Here is a 14,964-nt window from a genome sequence, read left to right as displayed (position 1 = left end):
TTGTCCAGAGTGCACTTTTTGCTTTAAATGGTGTAAATCCATTCAGTAGTTCCTGAGAAATCAAAAAATAAATAAAATTATGTATCTCGCTGCCGCAGTGGTTCCGCTAACCCTCCCGATCAAGAGCTTGTCTCTGATTGGCTGCCAACACTTCAAACTAAGAAGTGTTGGCAGCCATCTGGTGACTCAGTAAAACTAAGTCACAAGCAAAAAGGGAAGAAAATTATTTTTTTAAAAAGAAAAGGGGGCAGGTTAGAAACACCCTGCTCCCCTAGGCCTGGTCAGGAGGTCCCACAGAGACCCCCAGGGCCAAAAAAAGCATTTAAAAAAAATATTTTCAGCGGGATCCACGTAGGGTGTGTGAATCCCGCTGTTTTTTTTTTTTTTAAACGAAGTGCGGTCCTCGCGCTTCGTTGCTTTTAAGCCCCTGGGTGGGCCAGGTCCCAGGAGCAAAGTATTAATGTTTTAGTAGCGACGCAGAGAAGGGGCGGTTGGAGGGGGAGCCCAGGGGCGGGTCAGAGGATGGGGGCCACCTACCCCTACTGTTACCTCCAGTAAGTCCCACACAGTGGGATTGCTAAGAGGTCTTCAGAGGCCACGCCCCCTTTCTACACCATTCTGCAAATGCGCCTCCTGGCACACTACGGGTTGGGGGATGAAGTCCACTTTACTCTGAGGGGCATTGGGGGCCAAGATGCCCTCCTGGTACCTCCTGTAAGTCCTACACAGCGGAATTCCTGAGCCCTGGTCGGAGACCCAAACACCTTTCTGCACCACTCTGCAAACGTGACTACTATGTTATAGTTAGGAAGTAGCATTTAAAAAACCTTAGAAATTCACTGAAAAAACCACAGGTTTCAGGGACGTTATAGTTCATCTGACTTTTTACTCGTACAAGAAATCCGTCCGTTATAGTTAAGCTAACTATAACTGGTGCCCCCGCAATTCACTGCTGATGACATCACATATTACATCACTCACTTTTTAGGGACAGTGGATAAAAATACAGACTACAGAATATTAATCCAGTTTACACTAAAAAAAAAAAGTAAAAGAAGAAATGATAGATATATGTTGTGATGGGGGCACACGCAAACCAGAATGCCTCAACTGGTGAGGCAACAAAACCCTTTTTATGCATTAGTTCAGAGCTTCAGTTATGCTATAATTGTGACAGCTGATTTGGCCCTTTGCAGAATTTGATCCAATCTCTATGAATCCATATTATTAGTATTTACTTCACTGAAGAAGCGCTTTCCACCATGGGCGGCTATAGCCTAACGTGGGCATTGAGGTTGTGTCAAGAAATGACATGGTATGCTAGAGACACCAGCTTCCGCAGGACTTAGTGGATTTGTTGCCGAAAACTACTGTTGGCAACAGTATTACACAAGGATAAAATGCAGTACTACTATTGTGACATCCACTGAGGAATGTGCTTAGAATTATGCACACATCTTGATGCTGCTATCTGTGAGCGCTGTGTGGACATTTAGGTGTGTGTGTTCACACAGATATAGGATATGTCAGTTACACATATATACACACCGCTCTCATATATATCTTACTGTACAGTCAGTGAAGCTAAGTCTGCAGTTATGGAATCATGACTGGAATCAATAACCCAAAGGAATAGACTCCCTTAATTACTAATAACCTACTTGCAGATACAGAACACCAAGGCTACAGGAATTATGAGGCGGTGGAAGACCAAATTATGTGGCAGGGTTGACAAAATTATTCAGCAATAAAAATATTATAAGGCACAATCTGTAGCAGTATTATTAAGATATGTTTGCGTTTTTAGCTATAATGAATACAGTCTGTGGACATTGCTCTGCATTTGTGTCAGTTTAGCATCTGAATACAGCAGTCAGCAAGTGAAAGCTGATCAGTTAAACTTTTCAAAGGCCTGCCACTACACAGAGCACAGTGGGTGTTTTCTCTTTATCAACTTTTGATCTATTTGAGAAATAAACTTTTTAGCAAAATCTCCAAGATGTAAAGCAAGTGGTGGATTGTGTTTCACCTTCATAATTGTGTGAGGGGACAAGCGGCGGCTACAAAATCTCATAGTTCCTATTCCCCAGCTTAACACAATGGGTGTCAGGAATACCCATTTCACAAGGAACAGTATACCCTGTGTTATCTGTCAACACCCATATGGTGGTCGAATTAGTCATGTTGCTGTTTGTTTATAGAACTGCATCTTATTTTATTATGTTTTATTTTGTGATGATTTTGCCTATGCTTGTTTATTGCTTGTGCCAATGCTTGTTATTACATTGGTTACAACCTTGAACTTTGCCAATGCTTATGGAGAACCGGGAGTCTGAAAACGTGAGTCATGGCATTTAAATGCACACGTTTTTCTAAGCCTGTTGACATTGCAATTATGTCTCTAGGCAACTGCAGCTTCTCAGTGTAAACAGGTGGCAATGAGTCATAATTGCACACATTGTGTTACACCCCAGTCATGCCCAGGAATTAGCTATAAATAGCCACATCCATCTGTTAAGCATTGCTTGGCTTTTTGCTTCCTGACTCCACGAGGGAATTCCCCAGAGCCTTTCCTCATCACTGCTTGAAAGGAACTCACCAGAGCCTCTCCTTCAGTAACTGGAGCTGTCTGCAAGGATTTCCTCCATGTCTTCGAACCGGCTCAAGACAACAAGGACATTCCAAGGATTCATGGACATCATGTGCAAGAGCTAAGTGTTAAAAAAAACTGGTTATCACTAGTCTGCTTGCGCGCGCTTGTGTATTTAGAGTGTTAACCCTTCATTTGGAATATTTAGAGTGTTAATCCTTCATTTTGAGGCTTAATCTTGACATTTCACATCAGCAGTGTGTGTGATTGCAATGTTAACTCTTTACTAGTTGACAATAACTTTGGATTTTTGGCATCAGTGTTTTCTGGCTACATTTTAAAAGAGACTGCAATTTACCTTTTGCATTTTCTGCACATTATGCTTGACATTTGATTCATGCTTTTCTGGCTGCATTTAAAGCGCAATTGATGCTTATATTCAGTGACTATTTGTAAGCAGCTGACAGGCTTTTGATAGTAATTTGACCAGAATCTTCTGAGGACATATCCAGGTGCATAGTTTATGCAGGTGCCTAGTTTATGCATTACTACAAACACATAATCAGGTGAGATATACGGCGTGTACAGTATACTGAGTGTAAATCAGGATAAAGAATAAAAGGTCTAACACATATAAATGTTTTGTATTTCATAGAATCTTGTTTTAACGTTATTGTGCTTATTGAGAGAACATCTTTTATGAATATTGAAAAGGTCCCAACATAAAGAAAGGTAATTAGGACAACGTAGTACAAGATATTTGTATTAGAATAGTAGATAGGGTCTGTATAAGTAATATGCTCTTTATATATTTTTAGGTATAGTCAAGATTGCTTTTGCCGTATTCTGGATTCTGGATCTTGGCTGGCCCAGGTGGGGAATCGTAGCAGCCTCTCTTTCTTCTTTGTCTCTCATCCCAAATCCCCTTCCCTCTTTGGACACCTGCCAGGGCTCCTGTGTTTCTCAACAGCGCTGAGAGGTGTTTAGGGGGGGTTGAGGAACAGTCAACGCCCCTGCGGACGGACCTGGATTTCAGGTGAGTGGCTGGACTCACATCTTACAATGGGTGAGAGAACGTTTTTTTTACCTGGACATCATATTGATTTGAACATGTGTTTTTCATATGAGCACACATGTTAATTAGGCTCACAAACTAATGTATTTACAAACTTTCAAAGTGACCCTCACTTCTGTGGTCGAGCTCCAGAATAGATCTTTGAGAGCTACAGCAAAACTTAAAAACAGAATCTTTTCTATACACTTAGCGTCACCTTGACATTGATTTGAGGGATGTGCAGAGCTATTGGGATGAACACACAGTGGTAGACTGTTGTACAGAGAAACTAGGTGGTTGTGCAAATGAGTGAGGTACATAGCACATGGGATGGATACATAGAATGTTGTATACAGCATGGGTGGGTGCATAGAGAAAGAGTGTTGTATGTACCTGCTGGGTTTAGTATGTAACATTATATTGTTGAATATAAATACTGGCCTGGGTACACAGAGGTTGAGTGATGTACAGATTAACTGTCATGGTTGTTCAGAGTTGGAATACTGTATATAGCAGCTGGGGCTGCTTTTTAAAGATAGTGAATTGTATATAGCTTTTGCAGTCGATTCATGGAATTAGAGTGTTGTACCTAGCAGCCTGGGTGGCATGTAGAGATACAGTATGATACCTAGCTGCTGGGGCCTTGACATGCAGTTAGCATGTTGCCCTTTGCAGCTGGGGCAGGTACTAGAGCTACAGTGTTGTAGATTGCAGCTGGGTGGGTAGGTAGGGCTAGTGTTGTACATAGCCGCTGGGGCGGGTACATAGACGTTGAGTGTTGTACATAGCAGCTGGGATGGGTGGGGAGGGCTAGACTGTCGTACATAACAGCTGGGGCGAGTATATGGAGAGTTGTACATAGCAGCTGGGACGTGTGGATAGCGATAGTGTTGTTGTAGTTGGACTTGGCCCTTTTTGACAGGTTCACCCCTAAACTTTTTGCCTTATTTCTGACATGGTGCTGGTGGTTTTAGGCCTCTGGGAACTTTAGCACTGTGGTCCAGTGTAAAGTGCGTGTAATCTCTGTGTACATTTGGTAAGGTTGGCCTGCCTTCTCATAGGAATGCATTGGGGATTCCCTGAAAAAGTGTGTCAGTGGTAATTCCTACGATGGGAGGAGCAGCGTGGTCAAGTTTAGTATGTATGAAATTATGAGAATAAATGCTGTGCAATGGTTTGAGCAGATTTATGATGACTATGGGAGAAATGCCACTTTTAGAAGTTGGCATTTCTGTGTGCTATGTGTCTTCCTGCCTGATGTGAATTGCATGTCTGGCTTGTGAGTGACAGGGGCTGGGAGGTGTGTGTGGCTCCAGGAGGGGCAGAGTGAGTCAGCACTAGGCTGAATGGGACATCTGTGCTGGGAGTAGTGGGAGGAGTAATCCCCTGACTCTGAATAGGACTGTGCCCAGCCTGGACAATGCTGGCTCCGCCCCCTGTGGTGCGTCTGATCACCTAGCCCCTAACTGACAAAGGGGAAGAGGAGCTTGGAAAACAAAGTGCTCCAATTCCTCCCTGAACCAGTTGCATCTGGTTCCCCCATGCCCTGCACTACAGACAAATGAATGCTTGGGATAACTGTAGGGGCTGTGACCCAAATTTTTGGTCCGGTTCTTGTGCTGTTCTGTGCTTGTTCTTAAACCTGTGGGGGCGTGCTGCTGCTGGGGCCCAGGAGGAACTGCCATGAGGACTTGGCTCCCTGGGCCCAGCATTGCCCCCTTGATCCCTAGAGGAACTTTTTGCTTGGAGCTTTGGTTTCTGTCTATCCTTCATGACTTTAAAGATTTCTCTGCTGTATCTAGCGCCTGTTTTTAAATTTGCCCAACAGAGGAAGAGCGTCTTGGGCTTTGGCTTACAGCGCTGGGCTGAGTAGCGTTTGGAAGGGAATCCCGACATGGAGATTCCCCTGCATTTGTGGCTCTCAGCAGCAGGAGCCTACCCCGCTTTATGCATGTTTTTCGCGGGTGCCCACCCCGCGTTTCTTCCGCTTACAATATGGCTGGCAGGTGCCCACCCCGCATCTGCACGGTTCTGGTGAGCAGGTGCCCACCCCACAATTGTTTTCACGAAGGCGGGTGCCCACCCCGCATTGCGGCCGAGAAGCTGGAGCCACCGAAAGAAACTGCCGGGCTGCGGCTGAGCGCAACCCAGCAGACATGCACCGTTGCCTGATGGTGGGTGAGGCGTAAGAAGGAAGCCGCCGGCGGAAATCTGGCCAGAGCCTCGCAGGCTCCACAGCAAAGTCCCGGGTCTCAGGAGGGGTCCCGGGTGAAGTAAGGAGAGGCGGCTGAGGCCGCCAAGGGCAGCGCGGGTCTCCCGTGAGCGAGGGAAGCCTCGCGTGCAGGAGAAATCTCACCGTTGGTCAGTGGGGCTCTCATAGAGACCGGGCGAAGAGAGGAGTCCGGAGCAGAAAGTCGGGTGAGTGGAGCTGGCTGGAAGGGGGGTGTATGTCAAGGCACGCTATCGTTGTCTGCCCCCATAGTTGCTCCCCCGAGGCACAGAGATGCCACGCCCCGTATTTTACTCACAGCTGCACCACACCAGCGCGGGCAGCTGCAACGTCTTGCGCATTTTTGTTTTAGGGAGTCCCTGAGTGGGACAGAAGAGGCATAGTGGTGCCAGTACTGATTTCCTTCCCCAGCTGCACCGCACCAGCGCAGGCAGCTGCGACGATGGCACACCTTTTGTTGAGAGAGCCCCAGTGGGGGCCCAGAAGGCCCTTTACTTTGTTTATTCACAGCTGCACCGCAACAGCATGGGCAGCTTCAACGTTTTGGCCATCAGCTCTTTTAGCGAGTGTTTCTGAATGAGACAGGAGTGAGATACACTCCTATGCCCCAGCGCAATGGCGTACGTGGATTCTGCTGCATTGGCAGCCGCCCTGACATTTGGGACATAGGGCATTTGAGCCCCTTTGAGAAGGCCAGTTGGCCAGGGGGACTGTAAGGTTGTTAGTGTGCCAGGCCCTACTGTGATTTATGTGGTGCGCAGGAAATGTGATTCATGTACTGTTTTATGCACCGTGATTTATGCCTCTACTGTGGTTTATGTTATGAGGTTTTGCATATTGTGGTCTATGCTTGGGAGGTTATTCCCCACTGTGATTTATCCCTAATGTGAGTTATGCTTAGGAGGTTATGGTCTAATGTGTTTAGGCTTATGAGGTTGGTGCATAATGTATTTTACGCCTGAGGTGATACTGTGCATAATATGGTTTGTGCTACAGGATGATGCTGAGTACAGTGTTTGCCAGTAATTACTGGTTGTGTTCTACGGTTATTATATCTTCTACATTTACTATGTTCACTTTGTGATGGTTCTGACAGTGGTCCATGTGGCCCGGTCATGTGTATATAATCCCCTGTAAATATTGCCTAGTACCAAGTGGCACAGTGTATATTGTGTGATTACTATTCTAATGTGTATTATGATAATAAAAGGCTATTTTTGACATAACCTTGTGTGGAGTTCCTTTTGTGGTGTGCCTAGTGTGTTGCTGCTGTGTGTGTGTTGCGCAAACGCTTTACACAGGGGAACAACCTTTACAACGCAACTGTTACAACGCACTACACTTACAACGCATTTTTTACAACGCATAATCCATTACAACGCACTACACTTACAACGCATGACACTACAACGCATTTTTAAAAACTACCTTTACAACGCATTCCATTACAACGCCTACCATTACAACGCATAATATTACACTACACTATCCAACACTTACTCTACTGTTGCACCCCCTGGAGTTAGAATAGTAATTTTTACCCCTACACTATCCAACACTTACTCTACTGTTGCACCCCCTGGAGTTAGATTAGTAATTGTTACCCCTATACTATCCAACACTTACCCTACTGTTGCACCCCCTGGAGTTAGAATAGTAATTTTTACCCCTATACTATCCAACACTTACCCTACTGTTGCACCCCCTGGAGTTAGAATAGTAATTTTTACCCCTATACTATCCAACACTTACCCTACTGTTGCACCCCCTGGAGTTAGAATAGTAATTTTTACCCCTATACTATCCAACACTTACCCTACTGTTGCACCCCCTGGAGTTAGAATAGCAATTTTTACCCCTATACTATCCAACACTTACCCTACTGTTGCACCCCCTGGAGTTAGAAAAGTAGTTTTTACCCCTATACTATCTAATACTTACCTTAAATGCAATTTAATATTATGCGTTGTAATGGTATGCGTTGTAAAGGTAGTTTTTAAAAATGCGTTGTAGTGTCATGCGTTGTAAGTGTAGTGCGTTGTAATGGATTATGCGTTGTAAAAAATGTGTTGTAAGTGCATGCGTTGTAAAAGTGTGCGTTGTAACGTCATACATCCCTTTACACATTGACTCCAGGATAAGCCTGACTGCTCGTGCCAAGCTACCAAGGGGGTGAGCAGGCGTTATCTTCGGCGTGTAACTCTCTTGCCCTGACTAGAGTGGTGGTTTCTGCCTGGCTTTGGCGCAGGCCATAGCCAACCAGAAATCCCAACAGTCGTACATAGCAGCTGAGGCGGGTGCTTAGAGCTAGAGTGTCGTACATAGCTCCTGGGGTGGGTACGTGGAACCAGAGTGATGTACATACCAGCTGGGGCCAGTATGTAGAGGTAAAGTGTTGTACATAGTAGCTGTGGCGGGTTCGTAGAGCTAGAGTCTCATACATAGCAGCTGGAGCAGGTATGTCAAGCTAAAGTATTGCACATAGCAGAGGACATAGGACGTAGAGACTGGGTGTTATTGTTAGCCTCTGGTGCGGGTACACAGGTAGAGAAATGGTCACAGCAGCTATGGTGGGTATGTAGAGTTATATAAGTAGTAGCTGGTATGGATACACAGAGTTGACTATATTTACATGGTGGCTGGGGCAAGTACCTAGAATGTTGAACATAGCAGTTCGGAGGGTAGATAGTTAGGGTGGTTTATGTACCATGTTGTATGAAAAATTAACCTCTTTGTGCCCACCCCAGCTGCCATGTACCAGATGATGTCACTACAATTATACAGGTAAATACAACAGCAACACAAACTGTGTAAGGTGCTACATACAAAATTTGTACAAAACATCAAGATCTTGAACAGAAACTTGGTTACAGCTACAGACTACTCTATTTAACTTGCAGTGTCAGTTATTCAGTTACAATCTCTTCCTAATGAGCATTTATTGAGCAAAGCAAAGGACTTCACATGTCCATACACAACTGTGAACCCCAATGAGCTTTCTGAAAGATAACTTTAAGGCCAGCTAATTTTTTACATATATTAACGTGCAGATGGGGCACAGAAGGATAAAAACCTGTAAACTGGGCCTCAAATGGAACTCTGTTCATGTATTAATCAGTTTGAAGTCGTTAGAGAGCCAAAAGGTGCTATGGGGAAATAAACAGACGGTGTTGTTATTTGAACGAAAAACTAAATGGCGACAGAAGCTACCCCCGCATACCCTCCCCCAGTCTGTAAAACAGTCCAAATAACTACTTTTTTTCCACTGTGCCAGACAAACCTCAACAATCACCAAACAAATGATGTCCATCACACATCCAGACGTGCAGTGCCAGAGAAAGGCAACCACATGGAGAAAGCAACATTGCCGAACCTTTGTTTACATGCCTGCTTTGACTACACTCGCTTTTTAAAAGTGAAAGCACTCATGCCTGCTGCCCATGGGCAAAACAGGAAGATGAGGAAGTGGATGCCTGCTTGTTCCCCGGTGGGACGGTGAAGTGCACGAGATGACGAGCGCACTCAAGTGGATCCCTGCTTGTGCTCTAGGGACACTAGGTAGTAAGTGCTTTGTCCGGAGCGGGGAGAAGGAATAAAAGGCACATCAGGGGATCTCCAGGGAGATAACAGCCCGCTGAGCAAACAGCACTTGTGCAGCACTGTAACTTTAAAGCAAGGGTGTAGCTCTTGTAGTGACAGTTGAGGTGCTGACACGCTTGAAAGAAGTTCCAGCAAAGCGAATCAAAACAGTAATTGGGCTACGGGAGACTGTCATGTAGTTCCTACAAAGCTATATAGGATCTGCGCGTTTAGATAACATAAACTACGGGATTGGTGTCCAGACTGATTCAATTCATCCCCAAAGGATATATATGTTAGCCTTTAGCCCAGCTAGCTCACAGTGCCACCATAAGCCCCTACCCTTACCAAGGAGAAAATAGTTGCTGGCAACTATCGAACACGACAACCCTTGATCTTTCAGGGATTGTGGAAACAGTGCAGTACTTTACGGTCAGTCACTCGTACTCACTTAGCCTCAGAGAGATACATAGAATAAACGGTGGGGACGTTTTCAATAAGCATTTATTGAACCAGAGTCATTCTAGTATAAAACATGTTTACTGCGACAATCATTAGACAGAAACAGATGTATAAGATTGCAAGCACCAACAGAGTAAATAAAAGGTAGAATTCTACCATGGTGCTATAACAGTGAGTATATGCAGGCATATAGATACATGGCAGTAATCAAGTGTACTCTTACTATGCAGAACCTATATAAGTGTACCTAGCATGTATGTGGGTGTAAAGCCAAGAATCCCCTAGGAAAGAGCCAACCCCATTACCTGATGGAAGAGAACGAAGGACCCCGTATTGGTCTCGAGTTGGACACCCCGCAAGGGAAGTCAGACCACTGCATGCTGGATTTTCTACATGCAGGGATCTCAGTGTCTTGTGTCAGCGTGGAAGCTTCTCCTCTGGTTACCCAGTGAAGATGTGGTTCTTTTATACCCAAAAGGTACCCTCAGGGGTTCTACCTGGATATGTAATGGTTGCGATTATGTATAGTGGGCTTGTCGTCCAAGGATGACGATAGCAATGACTTTTGTAAGGAATTATTATACAGAATATGTTAATCCTGCTGTGTAGGTCCTGGGCATGGGATTAAGATATGATAATAAGAATCCTCTTGCATAATAAATGAGGCCAGTTTCAAGGAAACTGATCGACATTTATTCAGCACATAACTGGGTAAAAGGTCAGTGCTAGAACCATTATGCAGAGCAAGGTAGGACACATGTAGGTAAAAGGTCGTGTAGCTACCTTGGCCTAGATTGGGGTACACGGGGGCTCATAACAAGACGGATAAGAAAAGCACATGGTGAAGTACAGGAAACAGTATCCTGCAGCCAATAGAAACGGAAGAAAAGTAAGTGGCATGCAAAAGCAAGGGGGCGGGATGTAAGCCCTTTTAGAATTTATATTGAATACAATAGATTTCACATGCACAGCGCAAGCACTGTGCAGGCGAACACTACAATGAGATGGAGCCTTCACATCTGCATCAGAGTTTGGACGTAATGCCCATGCATATAACTTCCATAGCCTTGCACTTATGTAAGCACACATATAGAAGATTACAGTGAGGGCCTTATATCCTGTGTGTACATACCTGTGTCTCAGCTATGATTTGGTGAGGAAAGTTACCTGTCTAATACACCATAGTCTTACAATTTACAATTCGCTAAAGGAGCTAATCCCTGACTAAGCTGCATGTATCCTGTAATTCATGATATCAATTTTTTTTATTTAATTTCCTTTGACATCATCTGGATCAAACATAATGCAGCGATACTACCTTTACCCAATACGCCATAGATGTTCACTGAACTTTGAAGCTATAAACAGATAAGTGCCTTGTGGACACATTTATCTGACTGGACAGATAAAAGCCAGGTAATGGTTTGATCAGAAATCACTGATTGGTCAGAAACAGCCATCGCATTCAACAATTCTGGTAATGATAACTAGATTATTAGCAAAAGCAAACAAAAGACAATTAAGCAAGAAAATAGTCCTACAATATGCAAAGTCAATAGGTTATATTCTCCTACGATATCTGCTAAGGGCACTGCCCGCACGTTCTCAGCATCCCAAAGGAAGTACTCATTTGTCCTTTCCAGAAAGTCCCACCATCATGTTTTCTCTCTGTAAAAGTCTGTATCCTGGCTCACTAAACAGGGTCTTTAAACTAGTACCAGTAGAAACAAAAATTGAAAAAGACACCTTCGATTCACAAGACGTGCTCTGGAATTATTAGTGTGAATTACCACTGTAAACCAAAATAGCAATCACGCAGGCCTATACATGGTACTAGCACATACATGTTAATAAATGAGCATGTGTAAATCTGAAAGCCTAACAAATTTGTGGAATCTGTTAACTAATAGCATGATTATATTGTGTTGCATTACTGTACTGTCATAGCAGGGCACTGGTCACAGGCTAAACCAGCAACATTTTAGATCAACACCCCAACGTTGGGCAGAGGGCTTCTGTTTCCAGAGCTCTTAATCTGGCATTTTGAGCACCAATATGTGAAATGCTTGAAACCTTTGGGGTTTAAGTGTTCCAGAAAGAACTATAAAAATCATTAGAACATTGGAATGTTGGGAGCTCCATTGAAGACAATGGAGTGCTACCTGCTTCAAGGGGCCGGTAAAGGCCCGCAGAGCAACATGCCAATGTTTTACAAAGGCCTCTCAGAGCTCTAGGGGATTTAAATCCCCTCGAGCTTCGAGAAGCCTTTGTTTTATTTGTTAGAACTTTCTGCCCTCTAGTGGCAGAATGTTCTAATGGTCTTATAGCCCTTCGTAGCAGGGCTATACCGGCTATTAAAGTCCCGTCCCTTGTAAAAATACCTCGCCTTCGGCTCGGGCCTTTAACGCAGGAGCGGGTCTTTAATAGACGGTATAGCCCGCTACGGCGGGCTATAAGGCTATAATATATTTCACAATGTGTGTTTAACAGAATGTCGTTTTTTAAACAAAATTAACAGAACTGTAGTAAAAAAAATTGCTTAACTGAACTGTGTCGGTTACTTAGTTGAGACTAGAAACCCGAAGACATCCACGCTTTTTGTGGAAGAATACTTGTTTGGGCTTTATTTATAAATACAAAAATACATGTGGAAAACGCATGGAAAAATGTGTTTAAAAAAATAAATGTGGATAAATGTCAACAAAAAGCCCTGTAAAACCAGGATCCTAAATTATAATATTTTCCTTAAAGAAAAATCATGTGACTTAGCACATAGATCCTTTTGTGTAAAACAACATCTGCAAACACTGTGTAAAGAAGCACCTACAAACAACGTATAAAACAACATCTGCAAACGTACCTTTATTTGTTGAATAATTGTTTGCAAATGCTTGTCATCTTCAAACATTGTGGTTAGGCTTGGTCCTTCTCCGCAGGTTTTTTCCTCCGGCTTGTTGTTTATGATGGGGCGAGTAAACGCCTCAAAATAGGGATCAGGAACCAGATTGGAAACCGACAGGACAGTTTCCTGAAACTGGTGAATGACATCTGAAATTGCATCCTAATGGAAAATAAAACCACAAAGGTTACATATTATAGTAGCAACACTGTACAGTTTGAGGCAATAAATGTATGCAATCCATCAACTATTCATTCTCCTCCAAACAAAAAATAAATAATTGACTCTTGTCCTTAAGAGGAAAGTCAGAGGTGGTGGATTCCACTAATTAACATTAAATGGCTTACATTATGCCTGAAAAGGTAAAAAATAAGCAAACAAGAATATAAAGGCCTGCAATTGATTTCACTAATCATCTACACTAAAAAGTGGAGATTGAGGATGACAAACTGACCCATATGGAAGTGACTAAAACAGTGGGCATTTGTTGTAGTGTTAAGACGACTAATCACTTCACACCTGTTCTAACTTTCTAATAGAAATAAACTGTCCTTTCAGGCCTTTCTTATTTTTAATTTTTTTGTCATATACTCTGTTATAATTTCTGTTATGTACTATGGATGTGAGGATAATGAAAATATGCTGCAATCCAAAAGCTGGGCTAAGCATACACATGCAAACTTATTATAGCTGCATTTTCAAGAATTGAGAAAACTGGAGATTTACTTTTTATATGAGAACCCAGAATCAGACATAAAATCCAGCAAATATAAGCTTCCCCGTGCAACCATCTTCATACTGCAAACAACCATGTAAAACAAATAGTAGCCATCACATAAGGATAAAGTGATCAAATAGATTTTTCCAGGAATATAGTGAGGAAAGCTTTCCTAGATACAATCTCCTCGGCTATCATTCTTTTTGTAGAAAGTCTCAATGTTGTGTCATAGTGTTGGAGTGTGTAAAGAATTGAATATGTTTTCTGCCATCAATAATGGAGTCATCTGAAAAGATATTAAAACAGATCCATGCCTGTTTCTTTAAAATATAAGTTTAAGGCATGACACCCTTACTGAGGTACGATATCAGTTTGTTCAAATTTCTCACAGCAGAAAAGTGATCAACAATCTGACCTCGGAAACAAATGCAAACTATAAACAAATCCACGTATCTATTAGTACAATTGTTAATATATAAAAACGATCAGAAGTTTGGAAGCAAACCTGGAATTCCTCTAAAGATGGCTCAAATAACAGTGCTTGAATTTCCAAAATAACTTCTGTGAGAAACATCGGGACAGGTTCTTCTTCAGTCTGACCTGGAGGCGCAGGCACAGGGGCAGGAGTAGCAGCTACAGGATCTACCTAAACATAGGCAGACAATTTGGAAACATAAAACCACAAAAACATCACAAAACAGGGCCTCACTTAAATTGAAAATACCTTTCCAGATCGTGATGTATGGCATGGAAAGCTGTAGCCTAGAAAGTCAGCTTGACCAGTATACTAGAGACAGAGAATAGTGATAAAAATGAGCTGACTGATCCTTCTAGGATTCACTAGATATGTCTTCATTTTTTTTAACCAGACTCTCATCAATTGCCAGCAGGCCTGGCGAATGAAGATCTTCCATGTGAATGCTCTGCCTACATCTCCCCAGATTGAAGTCTTTTAGAGGAGGTGCAACCTCTACAAGATGAATGAGTGGTTCAGATGATATGCTGTAGAAGATTAGAAACACACTGCGAAATGTTGTAGGGGGTGTGTGACAAGCTGATTGCACACTAGCAATTGGACTTAGATCACGAGATCACTTTACTGAGATATGTACAGTCAATAGATGGCCAGCCTTGACTAGATTTTTTATAGTCTAATGATACAGTGCAAATTCATCAAAGATCGAATAAACAAAATGCATTTATATTTTGACTTTTACATATAAATATCTTTCAATATCTAATTCAGAATCTGTATTAGACCCTGTTATATCATTCATGTTAGTCATGTGCTGATTCCAAGCCTATACCTAGCATTGATTCTGTAGAGCTATTCGAGTCCATCCTAAAAGCAGGCTAGTAATAAAATTTAAGTATTCTTTGCTCATATTTCACATGCTTTCCCAAATATGTCTCAGGTCTTGTTGTTTATATA

At 42.9% G+C, this 14,964-nt stretch overlaps 1 protein-coding gene across 2 annotated transcripts in view; it reads right to left on the bottom strand.

Moving 5' to 3' along the window:
• DNAH6 (dynein axonemal heavy chain 6) overlaps positions 1-14,964 on the bottom strand; it is a 2,458,578-nt gene that overhangs the window by 2,115,240 nt on the left and 328,374 nt on the right. For both annotated transcript variants that reach the window (XM_085636629.1, XM_085636630.1), the window contains exons 10-11: positions 14,038-14,178; positions 12,776-12,976 (exon numbers count right to left, since the gene is read on the bottom strand). In XM_085636629.1, coding sequence (XP_085492755.1) covers positions 12,776-12,976; positions 14,038-14,178 — 342 coding nt within the window. The remainder of the gene's footprint in view (positions 1-12,775; positions 12,977-14,037; positions 14,179-14,964) is intronic.

The sequence above is a fragment of the Triturus cristatus genome, chromosome 2_1 (genome assembly GCF_964204655.1).
Source record: "Triturus cristatus chromosome 2_1, aTriCri1.1, whole genome shotgun sequence".
Classification (NCBI taxonomy): Eukaryota; Metazoa; Chordata; class Amphibia; order Caudata; family Salamandridae; genus Triturus; species Triturus cristatus.
This window is presented reverse-complemented; position numbering and strand designations above follow the sequence as displayed.